The following is an 18,503-nucleotide window of genomic DNA, read 5'->3' on the forward strand; positions in this document are numbered from 1 at the left end:
ATATATGTATACATATAGGTTTTTAGATCTTTTTTTGATACATGGTTTCTGAAAATATTCTCCCAGTCGGTAGCTTCTCTTTTCACTTTTTTGGTAAAGTCTTTTGATGAACAAAAGTTTTTAATTTTTATGAAGTCCCATTTATTTGTCTTTTGCTATTCATTCGTGCAACTTTTTAAAGTCTGAAATTATGTAAAATAATTAAAAAAATATTTTAAAACAACTGGGATACAGAAGTGACGTCTGTTACACTACTGCATAAAGATACAACGGGTCCCTGCCCACCCACGGTGCACGAGAGCAGAGGCCAGAGCCGTCTTCTACCGAAAATAATGGTACACGACCTGGCGAGGCTTACCCCACCTTCCACAATCTTCCACACAAAACATCTGCCCATCATCAATATTAGCCAGAGAGAGTCACTCTGAGGGTTCTACTGTCAGGGAAGCCTGTCACAGGATACTAGGACAACTCACACAGACTAGTGGGCACATCAGAACTGGGGTGTGTTAAAAGATTCCAACAGCTGCTCCACCACAGACTGATTAAAACAAACTCTTGGAAGTGGGGGTCACGGGCAGCCAAGATTGCAAACCACTGCTCTAGATAATCTTCCTTTAATTCCTGGGTCCACCCAAACCATCAGTTTAATCATATTCATTCCTATTTTCTTATTAGAAACATTTAAGACAGCAGTGTTGTCCCCTTGGCAGAGCTGCTTTTACTTCATTTACCATTGAAGTTACACCACAAACTTAGAGAAAAAGCCATAGCAGATGGGCTTCCATTTCCTACAGGGAAGTGTCAGCACAGCTGTCTACCACACCATCCAACAGCTGCTTGACAAAAGGCCCCCACCCACCAACTCTAGAAGTTATTGTAGAGATCCCATGACTCCCATAACTGAGCATGATTTGCCACTTGCTTTGGTTGCCAGGCAGTTCCTTGGCTGCTAACCTAAAAGTTTGGAGGTTCGAGTCCACTCAGAGGCACCTCAGAAGAAAGGTCTTGGTGATCTGCTTCCAAAAGGTCACAGCCATTGAAAACTCTATGGTGCACAGTTCTACCCTGACAACGCATGGAGTCACCATGAGTTGGAGTCAACTCGACAGCAGGTAGTTGGTTTGGTTGCCAGAACTTATGGTCTGCATTTTTTGTGTCCTGACCTTGCACCTGAATTTAACCTGTTTTCCTGCCCTTTACTTTCTTGCCTCAAGTTTCCCTCTGAGGCCTTCTATTAATTTTAACCTTTTGTGTCACATTTTGCTTAAGCACCCTCAAATTCTTTTAGGATGGAGATGGAATGTCAATATAAAATGGAAACACTTTACAAGGAAACACAAAACCTTAATATTTTAGAATGCTGACGCACCTCAGAAGAAATGGATTACCCAGGTCAACTCCCCTCATTTTAAGCATGAAAAGATCAAGGCCAAGAATGGTTAAAAATCCCCCCAAGCCCAGGTTACACAGACTGAATGGCAAAGCTGGGACGAAAGGAGTTTGGAAGTGTGTACAAAACTTTCCCTTGCTGTCTGAAGGGGAAACAGGCTTTGCCAAGCCAAACATGAGTGCCCTCACGTGGTCCACTAGTTCACTACCATTTGCTGTCGTTGTTTTGTAAGCCCCTGGCTTGTAGCCACTATTGTCCACCACCACTATAAAACCTCTGCCCTCCAGCTGTGCAATGTGGAGATCTTCTTTGGTCCTGTGGCCACAAGAGACTGCCAGCTCATATATAAGTCTCCCTAATAAAACTCCTTTGCTGCCACACTGGAGTTGCTCTACTTCCTTTGCACTCTCGGAACCCTCTGATTTGTAGACAAATTTCAAGTTACTGGTCCATGCCTGGATGCCGTCCAATTCTTTTCAGTTTCTGAGTTTAGAATGAAGTTCCCAGATCCATCCCAGAACTTCACTCCTGACCTTGTCATCCTTTCTGAGAATCCATGAAACATCTTGATAAGACATAAAATCAAAAAAAGGCATCTGACCTATTTGTAAAATGGCCACGCTAATGCCAAGAGCTCAATGTAACCTTTCACCTAGATTCTCTGTTGCCTAGGAACCAACCCTATTATTAAGGAAATAGGTTTCTCTGTGGTCAGGCTAAAGAATGTGAATCCCTCATGGAAACTCTTTGTTCCCGATTTCCTCCGGAAATGTGACACTCTGGGCAAGGTAATTTTTAACAACCCATCTCTGAAAATAACTGTCATGTCATTACTTTTAACTGTCAGGAAACCCTTTCTGGGACCTTATGTCTTCCAATTATGTCTTTTAGCCAATCAATGTGTTCCAGTTGTATTAATGTAACCCGTTATGTTAAAATTTACTCCTCTTTGTCCCACCTTTGATCTTCATTACTGTAAACCAATCAGAATATTGTAATTTTTATTTCCCCTTTCAGCACAACTACCTGACTCACAACCCCCTCACCCTGAAATTCACCAGCTTCAGACCCTGAGGTTTTGCTATCTCCCAAATGAATGAAAATTCGGCTTCAGTAAATCTCGTTTTTATTTCAATAGAGTTACAAAGTCTGTTTCTACAATATTTGGCGTAAATGGCAGGATTCCACAGTCATCTTCCCCCAGCAAACTCAGGCACCAACAAATGGCCCCTTTGTTCCCTCTTGCTTTTGTGGATTCTTTGGGAACTGTTTGGAAGTGCTCCTGAAAAACAAGGCCTGAGCATTTTGGCACGGCTCTGTTAAGACTTGAGCCCTAAGCATTTCACTGCAGCTCTATTCTCTACTGGAATTTATTAAAGCTTTTCTCTACTTTTTTTTTCTTTCATTCATGGCTAAGTAAGTCTGTTAGAGGTTTGTTTTCACCTTTACCTTCTCATCTCCGGAAGCTTATCAGAGATTTTTCGTTTTCAGCTGCGGTTTGAGTGTTACAAGTAAGGGTGCCATCTACTGGATGTATCTTAAGTCAGTTCACACTCAGATTTCTTTTGCTTTCTGTTTGCTAACTCGCAGTTTGAACTCTGTTTACTAAGGCGTTATTGGGTATCACAGGCCACAGGACCACAGGGCAAGGCCCCTAATAGGTTTTTATCAAACCCTGAAAGTGCTACAAGTTTCAGTGTAACTTCTGAGCTTTTAGTCTTTTGTTTCTGGTTTCTGTTCACGGTCTGCACAGTTTAGGTAGAAGTTTGGAGCATGGCAAGTCTGCCATCTTGTGGACAAAGAGTATAACTCGCCATACAAACCTTTTCCTTTTGTTTCTCTAAGGGTGCATTTTGGCTTAGCAGACCTTTTTGTTGGCAAGTGCTGGTACTTCGTAAGATGGGGAATGTCACCTCTAAAGACTGTAACAGATACCCCTCTGGAACCCTCGCTTTCCATATCGTCAGGAACCAGGGCCCCAATACGGTTCAGTACCTTGAAAGGTGGTGTACACTTACCAAGGAAAATTTTGATGATCAATGACCATGCAGGGGCAGTTATGAGCTCACTGAATTAACTTTCCTGTGCAGTAAATTAGAGGATAAAAACAAAAAAACCAAACCCACTGCCATCGAGTAGATTCCGACTCATAGCAACCCTACAGGAGATGGTAGAACTGCCCCCACAAGGTTTCCAAGGAGCAGCTCGTGGATTTGAACTGCCAATCTTTTGCTTAGCAGCCAAGCTCTTTAACACTGCACCACTAGGGTTCCTAAAGGATAAAGGCTCCTGGATTAATGAGAACCAGTGGCCTATTTTAATTGGCTTTTGGAAACTTCCAAGAGACAAAATAATAGATTTGCCTTACTGCAAGATGTTGCATCAAGGCAGGAAAAACTTATTAAGGAATTACAAAATTCAAGCTTTGTGTCTGTTCCCTTGTTGATTGAAACTCCTCCTCCTCCTAACCCTGTTTCACCCAGTTCTCCAGAAACTACTCCTTTATACACTCCTCTCTACTTCTCCCCTCGGGCAATGCCTTATCAGAACTTCCGTATCATTATCACCCTAAATAGGAGAGGTCAAAGAGAAAGGGACCAAACCTGAGTAGAGCTGAGCCCATACTTGAGATGTCCTTTAAGGTAAAATATCCCATAACCAGAGGACAGCCGGAGACTATCTTTGCCCCCTGGCCTAAAGCAGAACTTTGCACTATTGTTAAAGAATTCCCTAACCCATGCAAAGATCCTTAGAAATTTAACCAAGAATTTAAAATCCTGCCAAAAACTTATGAGCCCAGTCCAACTGATCTAGGATTTGCTATTATTGTAAGAAACCTGGACGTTTTAAGGAGGATTGTCTTAAATTAAAAAATAAACTTGGTGTTTTGCCATCAGCCCCACCCAAGCCCGAGTGAAGGGGCTCCAGGATACCTTAGAAGATTTTTCAGTAGTGGCTCTAAATTCAAAGGAGGAAATAACTCTACAAAATAATGGGAAATTGTGTTTTTGTTTTGTTTTTTTTTTTTGCATAAGACGCATTTGTTTTTCCCATACAAAAATTTGTACATTGTTATGTGACCCTAACTGCTCTCCCCATACTGTGACAGCACACTCCTCCTTTCCACCTCTGATTCCTCATGTCTATTCAACCACTCCTAACCCTCTCTGCCTTCCCATCTCACCTCTGGACAGAAGCTGCACCTTTAGTCTCTTGTATCTACTTGAGCTAAGAGGCACACTCCTCACCAGTATCACTTTATGTCCCACAGTCCAGTCCAATCAGTCTTAAGAGTTGGCCTTGGATATTTAGTTCTGGGCTGATAGAGGATCCAGGGGCCATACTTTCTGGGGTTCCTCCAGTCTCAGACCATTAAGTCTGATCTTCTTACTAAAATTTGAGTTCTGCACCCCAGCTTTCTCTTGCTCCACCCGGGGCTCTCTCTCCCTGTCAGGGTAGTCATTGGTGCCAGCTTGGTACCATCTAGTTCTTCTGGTCTCAGGCTGATGAAATCTCTGGTTTATGTGGCCCTTTCTGTCTCTTGGGCTAATACTTTCCTTGTGTCTTTGGCGTTCTTCATTCTCCTTTACTCCAAGTGGTTGGGACCAACTGATGCATCTTCGATGGCTGCTAGCAAGCTTTTAAGACCCCAGACGCCACTCACCAAAGGAGGATGCTGAACATTTTCTTTTTGAAACCGTGAGAATTCTTAATTGACATGGGGCCACTCTGTCTATCATTAACCCTATAGGTTTACAAAAGACTCTACTTTGCAGTACTAAAACCTCTAAGTTGTGGGTGTTTCAAATCAAGAACAAACTTTAACTCATGGGCAACCAGTAGCTGTTTCTTTGGAACCAACTGAGAATATGCATTCCTTTTTACTGAGTTCACAAGCTCCTGTTAATTTCTTAGGAAGAGACTTATCAAAATGGAATTGTCAGATCAAATATTCTGATCGAGGAGAAATTATCTTAGAACTACCTGATCCTTCTAAACAGTTAGACTCTGAGGAGGTGTTATGCTACCTTCTGGCACTTACCTTTCCTTTACAGATTTCTAAACCCCAAGAAGGTTCGGCACCTTTAGATAATCTTTCTAGTGTACCAGAAAGTTTATGGGGCAACTCATCCTGGACACTGGCTGGGTTCCATCAGCAGAACATATTAAAATCGAGAATGATGCATCTAAACCTTTACCCAAGGTCCCTCAGTACCCGTTAAAATGGGAGGCCAGAGATGAACTGGCCCTCATAATTCAAGATTTCCTGATCAAAGGACTCATTACTCCTTGTACTAGCCCACGTAACACTCTTGTGTGTCCAGTAAACAAACCCAATGTCCACGGCTGGCAATTTGAGGGCACTTAACTGTATTGTTATCTTGAGATTCTCTACAGTGCCTAATCTTCATCTGCTTTTGTTTAATGTACTCCCAGATGCAATTCATTTTACAATAGATTTATGCAGTGCCTTTTTCAGTTTTCCAGTGCTCCAGACAGTCAATATTTGTTCACATTCACTTGGGATAATCAACAATATACCTGAAGTGTTAGGCCCCAGGGATTTCCTATTTTTCTCAGATTTTGCTAACTGATTTGCAGTTTGCTAAGGGATCTACCCTGTTACAGTATGCAGATGATCTTTTGGTCTTTTCAAATTCCCTGCGAGCCTGCATAGAAGATAGTGTTTTGTTTTTACAATATTTGGCCACTAGGGAGCACAAAGCATCTAGGGAAAAATTACAGTGTAGGCCTTAACATCTGTTAAATTTTTGGGACATGTAATAGCAACTAAAGGTATTCTATAGACCCCATGGAATATCACCATGACAAAGAAGCAATTAAGAGAATTTTTAAGTTTCTGCAGTTACTGCCACACACGAATTCCTAATTTTTCATTAATGGCCCAACCCTTATACCAGTTTTTAAAGGGGCCTGCACCCAAACCATTTCAATTATCAGAAGAAGGCATCCAAGCTGTCTCTAAGTTAAAGGAGTCCCTACTCACTACCCCAGCTTTGGGTTTTCCTAGTTCTAATTTAGATTTTTCCTTATATGTCCTAGAGACAGCTGGGAATGCCTTCAGGGCTCTCATTCAAAACCACAGAGGGCAGCAGCAACCTGTCCGTCACCTGGTCACTTGCAGATATCCTCCTTGCCTTAGAGCAGTTGCAGCAACAGCTAGATTAGTAGAAGCTATGTCAGACACAGTGCTTGGAAACCTTCTGGATGTTTATATCCTCCCATGCAGTATCAGCTGTTTTAAATTCTGCTCTAAGTGAACACCTCTCAGTCAGCAGAATAACCTCTTATGAGGAGTTTTGGCTGCCCCCAGTGTCTGGTTACAGCTAACTCCTTGAACCTTGCAATTCTGTTGCCTCTTCCAGAAGATGATGATACTATTTCCCACAATTGTCTTGATTTAACAGACCAACTGTTAACTCCTGGACAAAACTTGCAAGAAACCCCTCTCCCTAATCCCTCTTTAGTTCCTTCTGTTGATGGATCTTATTTTAAGTCAACCCCCCCTAGTTCTCATTACAGGGAGGATACACCATTACAATGTCTACTGAAGTCTTGGAAAGTGATGCCTTTCCCGAAATTACTTCAGCCGAGTAAGCAGAATTAATTGCACTCACCCGGGCTTGCAAGCCAGCTTCTGGACAGTTGATGACCATTTACATGGATTTACATGATTCTGGAGTTGGTGATGATTTCAGGATGTTATGGAAGCAAAGGGGATTCCTAACACCTTCTGGGACCCAAATTAAAAATGGCCCCTTAGTTTCTGACTTCTTAGATGCCCTTTTGCTACCCTCAGAAACAGCAGTAGCTAAAATACCAGCTCATCAACCAGAGGGCCTCCCCCAAAATGAGAAGGCTAAAGGCAATAATTTGGCAGATGCCACAGACAAACAAGCAGCTTCTGGCTCCCGTGAAATTCAGGCCCCAAAGGAGGGAATGATGGAATACTTTGACCAAGATGCTGATCCTCAAGTAATTATGGTCTCCTTAGCCACCTATTTCAAGTTGGCCCTGGATGACAAATTCACCTCCTGGGTTCAGTCCAGTTGTACTCAAGACCCTATTAGTGGTCTGTGGACTGGACCAAATCTGAGGCTGGTCCTTCCAAGCTGCTTACATGTTTCTATGTTTAAGGCTTTACTGACGACTTATGGGCCTATGGAAACCAATGACCTATAGTTTGAATCAACATTTTTGGGCAACCTGCTCAGCAGCCATAGCTTATGTGCTTCACTATGATTTTGAGAATCCTCCCCAAACTCCAATATTAGACTCTCCTCCCTTAATACAAGCTCCTGTCGTTGGAAAGGTAGCAGATAGTCCCTGTAAGGTCTGTTCACCACGCAAGTCAGCAGTTCCTGAGGATTTGTTAATTGAAGAAATTACCCCTACAGTAACTATCTGGCAATGCCTCAGAAGCCACCAGATTATGGCTCCAAAAAGTGAAAAGCGGATGTAGAAACAAGAGCACTGTTGATCAAATTGGGGCACAGATTGTTGGGAGGGTCTTCCCCCTAATCAGAAGTTGGTGATGCCTAAATCCTTACACCTTCCATTGGTTCAAAATATTCATAAACATAACCATGTAGGCCAAGATAAATTACTGGAATTTGCAAACAAACATTATTAGGGAAAACTACTGGAAAGTAGCAGACCAAATAGCAAAACAATACTCTACGTATTCTCAATTTAACCCAGGCAAACCTTACCACTCTGCTCTTGTAGATATCTTTTGCCAACTGCCCCTATGCTTGAATGGCAAATTTACTTTGCCCAGATGCATTCTTCCCATGGCTATAAATATGTTCTTATTATGGTTTCTAGATTTTCACACTGGGTTGAGGCTTTCCCCAGTAAGCAAGCAAGTGCCAGCTTTGTGGCCAAAAAACTTTTAGAGATTCTCCCAACTTGGGGTGCACCTAAGACTTTGCAGTGATCAAGATACTCATTCTACTGGTCTAATCATTAAGGAAATTTGCTCCATTTTTCCAGTTTTTCAAAAGCTTCTGAAGACTGAGAACTGGTAGAAAGAGTTAATGATATCATTAAAATTCAATTAACAAAACTAGCCTCTTTTGGCCTATCTTGGGACCAAGTTCTCACTTTGGTTTTGTTAAACTTAAGAGCTACTCCCTTCAGGCCCCATAAATTGACTCCTTTTGAAATTGTTACCAGGAAGCCCATGAATCTGCTGTATGGTTCAGCCTTTACTGATTCTAATCTCCTACAGATTAGTCTGCTAAAATACTGTCAGGCTTTGCTTCACTATGCGAAAGAAAAAGCCTCTGTGATAAAAGAAGCTTTTGATAATCCAACCCCGAAACAGATTAAGGCACCTGATGTTGTGCCTGGGGATTACATTTATTGTAAAAGACATCAACTAAAGGATTCTCTTTAACCTAAGCGGAATGGACCCTACTTAGTCCTTTTAACAAACCCCTGTCCTGCTAAATTACAGGGGATTAAAGCTTAGATCCACCTGTCCCAGTTGAAGACAGCTCACATGGACCTTACTTGGATTGTTTAGCCAACTGAAGGACTTAAAGTTTAAACAGGGTCCTGGAAAAGAAACAAATGACAATGAGTGAACAGCTTATCCAAGACTACAGAACAAGACTGTGCAAGTACCTGAAGACTTTAGACTTTGTGCTATACTATTAACTATACTTTTATCTTTATCCATTTTGTATTCACTATATACACTGAAGATTGTTTTTTGGAAAACATTTATGCAACTCCTAGAAATAGTTGAACTTAGTCTGGTAATTACAGGTGTAATTACAGCTGTGCTCAATATTTCTGGATGTTCATAGTATTATTTTTTGTGTTTTAATCATAATCCCTATTATTGTTTTAATCCCATTATTTTCTCCTTTTTCTATTGCTTAGCAAGAGAATGCTTTTGTTAAGTTGGCACAGTCTGTGGCAAGAGCTAGTAACCTAACTGAATGTTGGATTTGCCACTCCTCTCCCCAGTCGGTACAAGACAGTACTGACCACTGGCTTCCCCAGTACAGAATTATCATCTAATACAACCACCAAATATTAATTATAGTGTTAATTTAAAACAAGCTATCAGAGTCAAGTTATGGTACCCACCTGAAGTTAATGCCTATCTTTCAATTTCATGTTTTAACTTGACCGGGGTCCAAAGTATCCCATATGATTGTGCTGGAGCTAAAGAGGTGAATCCATAAATTAAATATACAACAAGATTACACTGGGCAATATCCTTTTGTTGGACATTATCCTGAAGAAACTCGATTATATTCTACTTGTTATGACAATTGCTCTAAGACACTGAACGCAACTATTAAACATTATAATAACTCGTGTTTTCAAAACTATAGCCAGTGGGAATTAAATTTTGGAAAATTTTCAACCTCTAACAATGCCAACATAGAAACTTGGCTGGTAAATGCAACTTCATCTATCCCTAGTTTCTCTGATTTTAAACAAGCCCTGTGTGCTCCCCATGGTTACTTATTCCTTTGTGGAGTTTGAATTACAGTACTATAGATGATCTCTAGCCTAAAGATTTTCCTTATGCATGGGCTACACTGTGCTTGGATGGTTGGAGAATGAAAGGTCAATGTACACTGGGAACCTTGGGAGTTCCTCTAGATACTTAACACCCATAATGAAAGTCGACATGGGACCAGTGATTTAAAATTGATTTTTCTAGCCCAATGTAGTCTAACGTTTACCAGCAATCCTACTGCTGACTACCCTGGATGGGGCTGGTCCTTTTTATGAACAATCATCCCTTGGTTTGGAACAATACAGTTAAAGCTGTCTATTCATAACCTGTCGGATACCATGGCTCAAATAGCTGACGATGCTGCAGATGGAATGGCAGTACAACAGCGATCCCTTGATTCACTATCTAAAGTGGTGCTTGATAATTGAATTGCTTTAGATTTCTTAATAGCACAGTGGGGTGCAGTACGTGCCATTGCCAACACCTCACGATGCTCTTGGAGAAATACTACAGGAGAAGTAGAGCAAGACCTTAAGATGATTCATCAAAAGGCTGTTTGGTTATACTCTATACCCCTCCCCCCATGACTTTACCATCCATTTTTTGATATCTTCAGTTAGCTACCTAACAGTAGAGATTCTTGGTTACAATCTTTGTTGCAAACTAGGTTAATTATATTAATAATAATAATAATCCTTATTATTGGAAATATAAAATGCATTATAAGATACGCATCCACTACAGGAACCAGAAACCCCGCTTCATCTCATGCTCAGAGAATTCTGTGTATCAACAATGCATTCGAGAACCCAAAACTAGAGAAGCCTCATGAGTTAGATTAGTCATTTGAAGGTAGGTCAAGTTCTTCCTCCAGTGTGGCCATACCCTATCCATTCCCCATACCAAGATCACTGAAGACAGCTGCTCAGCCACAGCATGGTGGACTTACCAGAGCTGCCCAGCAACCGAGGTACTGGTGGTCCCTGACTATGGGGAAAAGGGGCTTAACATGAAAAATAAAACTAAGAAGGCTAAGCCGCCACCAGGGAGCAGCATATCAACAGACCAGCTAAGAAGAGTACGCCCGTAAGTGTGATCAAAGGGTGTGCTTCAAAATCCATGATCAAAAGAGGGAATGATAAGGCTATAAAATCAAAAAAGATGCATCTGATCTATTTGTAAAATGTCTGAGCTGAAGCCAAGAGCTCAATTTAACCTTTCACCTAGATTCCAACTCTGCTGCCTAGGAACCAACCCTATTGTTATTAATGAAATGAGTTTCTTTGTGGTCAGGCTAAAGAATGTGAATACCTCATGGATACTTTGTTCCTTGATCTCCTCCAGAGATCAGTCTGGGCAAGGTAATTTTTAACAACTCATTCCTGAAAATATCCACCATGTCATTACTTCGTAACCGTCACGGAACCTTTCTGGGATCCCATGTCTTACGATTACATCTTTTAGCCAATCAATGTATTCCAGCTGTATTAATGCAACTAATAATGTTAAAAATTATACCTCCCTTTCTCCCGCCTTTGACTGACCTTCATTACTGTAAAGCAATCAGAATATTGTATTTACTACAATACACCCCACCCCCTTGAGATTCGTGAGTTTCAGATCCTGAGGTTTTGCCATCTCCCATTTAAATTAATACTTGGCTTCAATAAATCTCTTTGATTCTACTTCAACAGAGCTGAAAAGTCTGTTCTTTACAATGATCTTTAGAACTAAGTGCTGCCTCCTGCCAAATGCAAATCTCTCAATTTTAGCCAGATTTTTAGAATTGCTACTTGCCAGGCAGGCTGCTTGAAAAATCTTTTTCTGAGTACCTGGAGTGTTTATTGTCTGTGTTGTTACCAAGAATAAAGGGCTAAAAGAGTTAGGAAAACAGTACATGATACCATTTTGCATTAAAAAAAAAAAGTTTCTATCAGTATAGAAAAAAGATCTGGAACACAGGATGTTTATAACATTTATAGTGTTATTAGTAGGTGGTGAGATTACCAGTAATTTCTCATTTTGGCTTATCTGTGTTTTCTTCCAATAATCATAAGGACCTGCATAATTTTTTAAAATGATAAAAATAATAACAGCCCTCTAACTTATTCACTATCTGAAGTAAGGCCATTATCTAGGCTCAAGGATGTTGATAACAAACATCTCTGAGTTTATGGTTTTTCTTATTCACAAAACCAAATATTAACCATAAAAAGTCTGACCCAAACTGCAAAAGCCTGCCTGAAACTGTTCTACAGCAAAGTACATTTCTTATCCTTCTAGAAAAGGACAGTAGTCAAACCATCACCTCCTAATTTAAATCTCAAATAGTCTCATGGCTGCAGGTAGGTGGAGGGCCAAATTATTACAGCCAGGCCAGAAGTAACCGGAAATCAGTTGATCTCAGTAAAGGTGAGGCAGGTTCAATCAATCACGTTAACATTAGCCAGTGGTTGATCTTCTGTTCTCCCTCTTCTTCTCTTTATAAATTTCACTGTAACTAGCAATCAGAGAGCCATTTGATTTTTTTGGAACCAGAATGATCGCCCTACATGCATATAGAATAACTGCTCAGAAAAAAACTTATGTTTCGATTTAAGTTTTGATTAATTTTTAACAGGGGTGAGGCTCTGCAGGTTTTTATTGGGAGCCCAACTCCCATCAGTGGCTCTGACCCTTTGGTCTTATCCTTGTCGATTACAAGCAAGCATGTAACTTCTGAAGAAAAGAGATGAGAAACTTATTCTCAACATGAATTAGCCAGACTGAAGCACTCAAATTCCAATATTCCATCTTTAAATGGCCTTCATTCCTTCCTACCCAGAATAGGCAAGCAACTTTCCACTCCAGGCTGTGTGGTTTCTTCAGAAGAGAACGGACTTTGGCTGTAGCCACCATAACAAGACAATAAAAAATCAGACTTCTCATTCACAATCAAACCTGTTTTGTTAGAGGGACTAAATCTGTTCATGAAAGGTCATTTCCGTAATCCCTCAGCCCATTTCTGGATCTAATAATATATAAACACTCTAACTGGAGCCCTAAGGTGCTGTGAAAGAAAAAAAAAAAAAAATTAGTAACAGACATCCTACTTTGATTTTAAGTGGTTTTTCTTACTCAGGATGCCAAAAAGGCCTGACTCAGACTGCAAAAGTATTGACTTGTTTCTTTTCCCAGAAACTGCTCTGCAGCATTGTAAATCTGTCTTATTTTGGCTAGAAAAGGATAGTCAATAACAACAGTAATAGCAACTCCTGATTTAATGAAAATTACCATGAATTTACTCAATTTTAATTTCAAGAGGTCTCATAGCTACAAATGAGTAAAGAGCCAAATTTTCAGGGGCTACTTTTTAATGTAACTCAATAACCATAAGTACTTGGCCACCATGAAAACTTGTATTCATTGAAAAAAAATTTTAAGCTTCTGTGAAAGCTGGAGTCCTTGGGAGCATTCCTTTTCATCTTCTAAACCATACAGGGAAACTTTTACTCCTCCAATCTATAAACTGTTTATTAAATTACGAAACAAATACTGTTGTTTTAAGCTAATTCATCAAAGGCTTTTTTTTTTTTTTTGAACAGCTTTAACTAGCCTACTTTGAGCAACTTGTTTATAGGAATGAAACGATCTCCCGGCATGCATACAGAATGACTGCTTGGACTAAACCTTATGTTTTAACTTCTTTGTGTTTTGATTATTTTTAACAGTGCCCTAGTCCAACTCCAGGGACACGCCCTTGAACGCGTGGTCATAGATAAACCCTTGTCCTCTGCTCCATTGACAATAAAAATGATGTTGGCAATCACAGATCCTTCCTTAGCAGGAATACCAAGGATGACCTGGGGGAAGCCACTGCCTCTTGGCTGGTTTCTCTGGCAAAGTAGTCTCAAGCCCTTCTTGTAATAACCTGTTTTAGCCATCTTGTGCCACTTCTTTCTGTGTTGCCTTGCATACTAAATATGAAGAGGCCCAGTGGGTATTCTAACAAATCTATCCTCACTACCATCTCTATCTTAAAAATAACAACGCACCAAAATATGTTTCAGTATATCACCTCATATGGATGTGAAAGGTGGACAATGAATAAGTAAGACCAAAGAATTGATGCCTTTGAATTATGGTGTTGGTGAAGAATAGTGAATATATCATGGACTGCCAAAAGAATGAACAAATCTGTTTGAAAGAAGCACAGCCAGAATATTCCTTAGAAGCAAGGATTTAAGACTTTGTCTCACATACTTTGGACATGTTATCAGGAGGGATCAATCCCTGGAGAAGGATATCATGCTTGGCAAAACAGTGGGTCAGTGAAAAAGAGGAAGACCCTCAACAAGATGTACTGACACAGTGGCTGCAACAATGGCTCAAGCATAACAATGAGATCAACTGCTTTTCCAAACATTCTGTTGTTGTTATTAGGTGCCATCGAGGTGGTTTCGACTCACAGCGACCCTATGTACAACAGAACAAAACACTGCCTGGTCCTGCCCCATTCTCACAACTGTTGTTATACTTGAGTCCATCGTTGCAGCCACTGTGTCAGTTCATCTCGTAGAGAGTCTTCCTCTTTTTCACTGACCATCTATCTCACTCTTAGCAACGATTAAATATATCTTAATGCCCTACAAAAACACTCTGAAATATCAACAGTGATACACTGCAAATCAAGTCTTTGCAAACTGACTTCAGGCCTGCACCTGTCCTTTCCTCCTCTTTTTCACTCTACCTCATTGTCGCTGTTGGCTGCCACAGAGTTGGCCCTGATGCATGGCAACCCCACGCACAATGGGATCGAACCGTGGTGATTTCGCTGGCTGATTTTCAGAAGTAGATCATCAGGCCTTTCTTCTCATCTGTCTTAGTGGGGATGCTCTGCTGAAGCCTGCTCAGCATCGCAGCAACACACTGACAGGTGCTGGCTATGCCTGAGGTGCACTGGCCTGGAAAGGAACTTGGGTCTCCTGCACGGAAGGCAAGAATTCTACCACTGACCAACCACTGCCCCTCACTCTAGTATAACACGAAGAACAAGATTTTCCACAGTAAAGAGCAAAAATAACTGGCAGCAGTGGGCTGCCCAAGACTATGATATGCCTACGAAACTGAACCCTACCATTGATATTGCAGAAACATACTATTTACTGACTTGGAAAGCTGTTTCTGAGTGAAAAACTTACATTTATGAATCAATCAGGAAAGCCACAAAATTGCACGTGTAATAACTTTTTTTTTAATGTGTATGTACATTTGTTTTGTGTGCCGTCCAGTTGATTCAGACTCATAGAAACCCTACAGGACAGAGCGGAACCGCTCCACAGGGTTTCCTAGGCTGTAATCTTTCACTGGAGCAGATCACCAGGTCTTTTCTCCCGAGGAGCCGCTAGTGGGTTAAAACCAATAACCCTCGGATTAACTGACAAACGCGTAACCATTGCAGCTACCAGGGCTCTCTTGTAAATTCAGGAAGAGAAAAAGATCTGAAAGGACTTTCACCTACATTCTAAGACGGTTAAGAAAAATGGGACCTATCAGTGAATTTTCTTTAGCGTATTTTGAATTTTTCTACTGCAAACATAAATTTTTGCAAAATTCAAAAATAAGTAACATTTACTTAAACAATCTCGGTGAACTTTAACCAAGTAGAGATCTTTGGAGGAAGGCGTGGGAACCTCAACGCCAAAGTTTTCCTCTCTGAGGGCATCTTCCTTGAGCCTCCGACTACTCCTTCTTTAGCATGCATCCTAAATGATTTTCTCCTAATCAAGCCTAGCCCCCAAAAAGCCCACAATTCCCTGCAGATTACTGCGCCCATCCCCTTTCTAAGCGTAAGACTGCCCAGGCCTGGTTCCAGCCTCCTTTCCTTCTCTCCGCTGCTGCAAAAAAACAATTAAGGTGGGGCTGGGCGGCGGAGCCGGGTGGAGGACGAGACTCTGCAGCCTTCTCAGAAATACCCGACGAAGAACGGTCCGAAGCACCCCGCCGAGGTTCCAGGGCAGCAGGGGACCTCACAGGGTCAGGCTCCTCGCGGAAGGGCCCTCGGCACGCGGGGAAGGGCCCAGGCCGATCACGGCCCCGATGGCGCGCACTCCCGGCTTCTGCGCGTCCCACTTAGCGGGGCCGCGCTGGGGTGCCTGGGCGGCGGGGGTGCGGCGGGGCCGCAGAGCATCCCCCGAGAGCCGTCCTCTTGGCCACTGGCCAGTGCCTGGGCCGCTGACGGGCTGGGATGCCGGGCCAAGCGCCCTCAGACTAGACTCACACCGTGCACGGCCTGTGCGTCCTCGTGGGGGGCACCGCTGTGCTCCCCCTCCTGGGGCCCCGGGCGCCACGGCCACGGGAGCACCGACAAGGAGGCGCCCGGCTTCCCGGCCACCACCTGGTGCGGCCTGGGGTGGGGGGCGGGGGCGGGCTCACCTTGGGGTCGCGCTCGTAGTAGTGCTGCTGCGTGCGGATCCAGCGGCCCACCAGGTGGTCACGCACTGTGTGCGCTAGCGCAAAGAAGTAGTCCCGGGGCGTGGCCACGTTGCGGTCCTTGACCAGCGTGAAGTGCAGGTGCCGGTTGAAGCTCTTCCGCACTTCGGCCACGTCGCCCAGCCCCGCCAGGCCGCGCACACTGATCTGCTTCCGTCTCTCGCTGTCGGTAAGCGGCTTCGCCATCGCGCAGGCTGAGGACCTGGAGCAGCAAGAGGAGGAGGAAGACGAGAGCAGGGATACAGTACCGTGGATGCTTAAGCGGCTCTGGCGCCCCCGGCTGCCGCGACCGCTGCTCGCACGGACCGCGCCTGCGCACTGCGCCGCTGGCGGGAGGGGGAGGAGCGGTCCCTTTGGGGCGGGGCCTCAGAGGAGAAACGGGTTACCAGCAAGACGAGCGGACGGGGGGGAAGACACCCAAGAGCTGGAATTCGAACCCTACCAGGGCAAGCCGGGCAGGCAGTGAGAGTCGAGAGGGGCAGGAGGATTCCAGATTCCAAGCATGCGGCCCTGGTTACCCTGCAGACACTAGCGCAGTTGGAGAGAGGAACGCTGCCCTTCGGAGGCTTTCAGGCGGGCGTGGCCCCAGCTGGGGTGCCATGGGTGCTGGGGTGGGGCTGAGTCCTGGTAAACGTTAAAGGAAACTGAATGCAAGCTTCAAAGACAGCCTCAAACCCCTGGCGGGCCCAATCTCCTGGGTTGGGTGGGGGGGACCTGAAATAAGCAGCTGAGAAAGTAATATTTAGTTTATACTGAGAAAGTGAAAACGTGCCCTGCATTCATCAGCCTGGGATGGCAGACCTGGTGGAGCCAGCTGCAAAGTCCACCAGAGCCCACATTCTCCAAGGACAGCTGTAGGGTGTCATTAGGACCCCTTCTACGAGTGACTACTGCTTTCTTGCTCACTGGAAACCTTGTTCCCTAAAAGCACAAACTGCCAGACATCTTGCTAGTGGAAATCACATAGGTAAGAACAAAATACCCACTCCTGCCAGGGGGAGCTAAGTCACCTTGACACAGAGAAGCAGCCCCCATTCCAACCCCAGTGCAGAGCTTCAGAGAAGGGGTTTCTGGATGCAACTTCCCACATCTGTCTATAACACTGCAGCTCCCAAGGGAGCAGGACCCAGGTCTACTTGCAGACCAGACCTGATGTTGAGTCAGTGGAAACACTGCTTCAGTTAAATTTCACATTAACTCCACCCTCCTCCCCAAAATCCCATAACACTGCCTTTTCCTCTGTTCTTGAGACACCCCACAGGGTTGCACCGGTGTGCACATTCCCTCACTGCAATGGGTCAATAACCTGATTCCATAAGACCCGCAGGTTTGCTCCTGGTGGTCTTAGCTGACTAAGCGAGGACATTGCTAAGGTTTCCAGATAACACAGAGGTCAAAATTACCGGAACTAGGTGTTGTAAAAGTCCTTTGTCCAGCAACAGTGTGATGTTTCCAAAGTCATCTTACCTGGACCCCTTCCAGCTGCAAACTTCTCAGGGCACAATCAATCTGGAATGCCTCTCCACCCCACCCATACACATACTCCTGGTCAAGCTCTTGGTCTTACTCCTTTTTCCCTTGGGATTGTTAAACCAGCAAGATTGGATTTCAGTAACTTTGAGGGCAGGGCTGTGGGGACTGCTGCAGGTGCTGCCAAGTCTGGCTGGAGGCTCTGCAGTCTGAGAGTGACCTAGCACTTCTTGAGAAGAGTCGTGAAGATAATTGTGCCCTCTGACCAGTCGTAGTACTCTGGGGAAAACATTTCAAGGAAGGATCCAAAAGAGAAATCAAGTTGTACAAAGATGTTTTCCCGTGTCACGCTTAAAACCTGTGAAAGCTTCACACCCTATCAAGTGAACTGGGCAAGGAAGGGGGAGCTGACATCTATTGATCATTATGTGCACTGTACGTATTTTAAGTCATAATGCTCACAAGTAGCCCTTTATTACCCCCACTTTATGGAAGCAGAAGCTGAGCCACAAGGAAGTTTAAACATTTCCTTAAGCTCACACAAGCAGTAAAGGAAACAGCCAAGATTTACCCCACGGCCAAGTCTTGTCCTATTGCACAATTCTCTCCCGATTTCTCCGTACTCAGAGTTAATATCATAAACTGTTGTGCTGCTGGAGCTCT

General features: G+C 43.3%; 1 protein-coding gene across 2 annotated transcripts in view; it reads right to left on the reverse strand.

Moving 5' to 3' along the window:
* The window catches only part of PYGB (glycogen phosphorylase B), an 89,560-nt gene extending 71,558 nt beyond the window's left edge, over nt 1-18,002 (reverse strand). Inside the window, exons 1-2 of one of the 2 annotated variants that reach the window (XM_023731364.1) lie at nt 17,838-18,002; nt 16,314-16,572 (exon numbers count right to left, since the gene is read on the reverse strand). In XM_023731364.1, the coding sequence (XP_023587132.1) occupies nt 16,314-16,556 (243 nt within the window). In that variant the 5' untranslated portion in view covers nt 16,557-16,572; nt 17,838-18,002. Of the gene's footprint in view, nt 1-16,313; nt 16,633-17,837 lie in introns of those variants that run through there. The other variant, XM_004376407.2, reaches the window with a different exon arrangement.
* Between the last annotated feature and the right edge of the window lie 501 nt (nt 18,003-18,503).

This window comes from Trichechus manatus, unplaced genomic scaffold (assembly GCF_000243295.1).
Source record: "Trichechus manatus latirostris isolate Lorelei unplaced genomic scaffold, TriManLat1.0 scaffold00042, whole genome shotgun sequence".
NCBI lineage: Eukaryota > Metazoa > Chordata > Mammalia > Sirenia > Trichechidae > Trichechus > Trichechus manatus.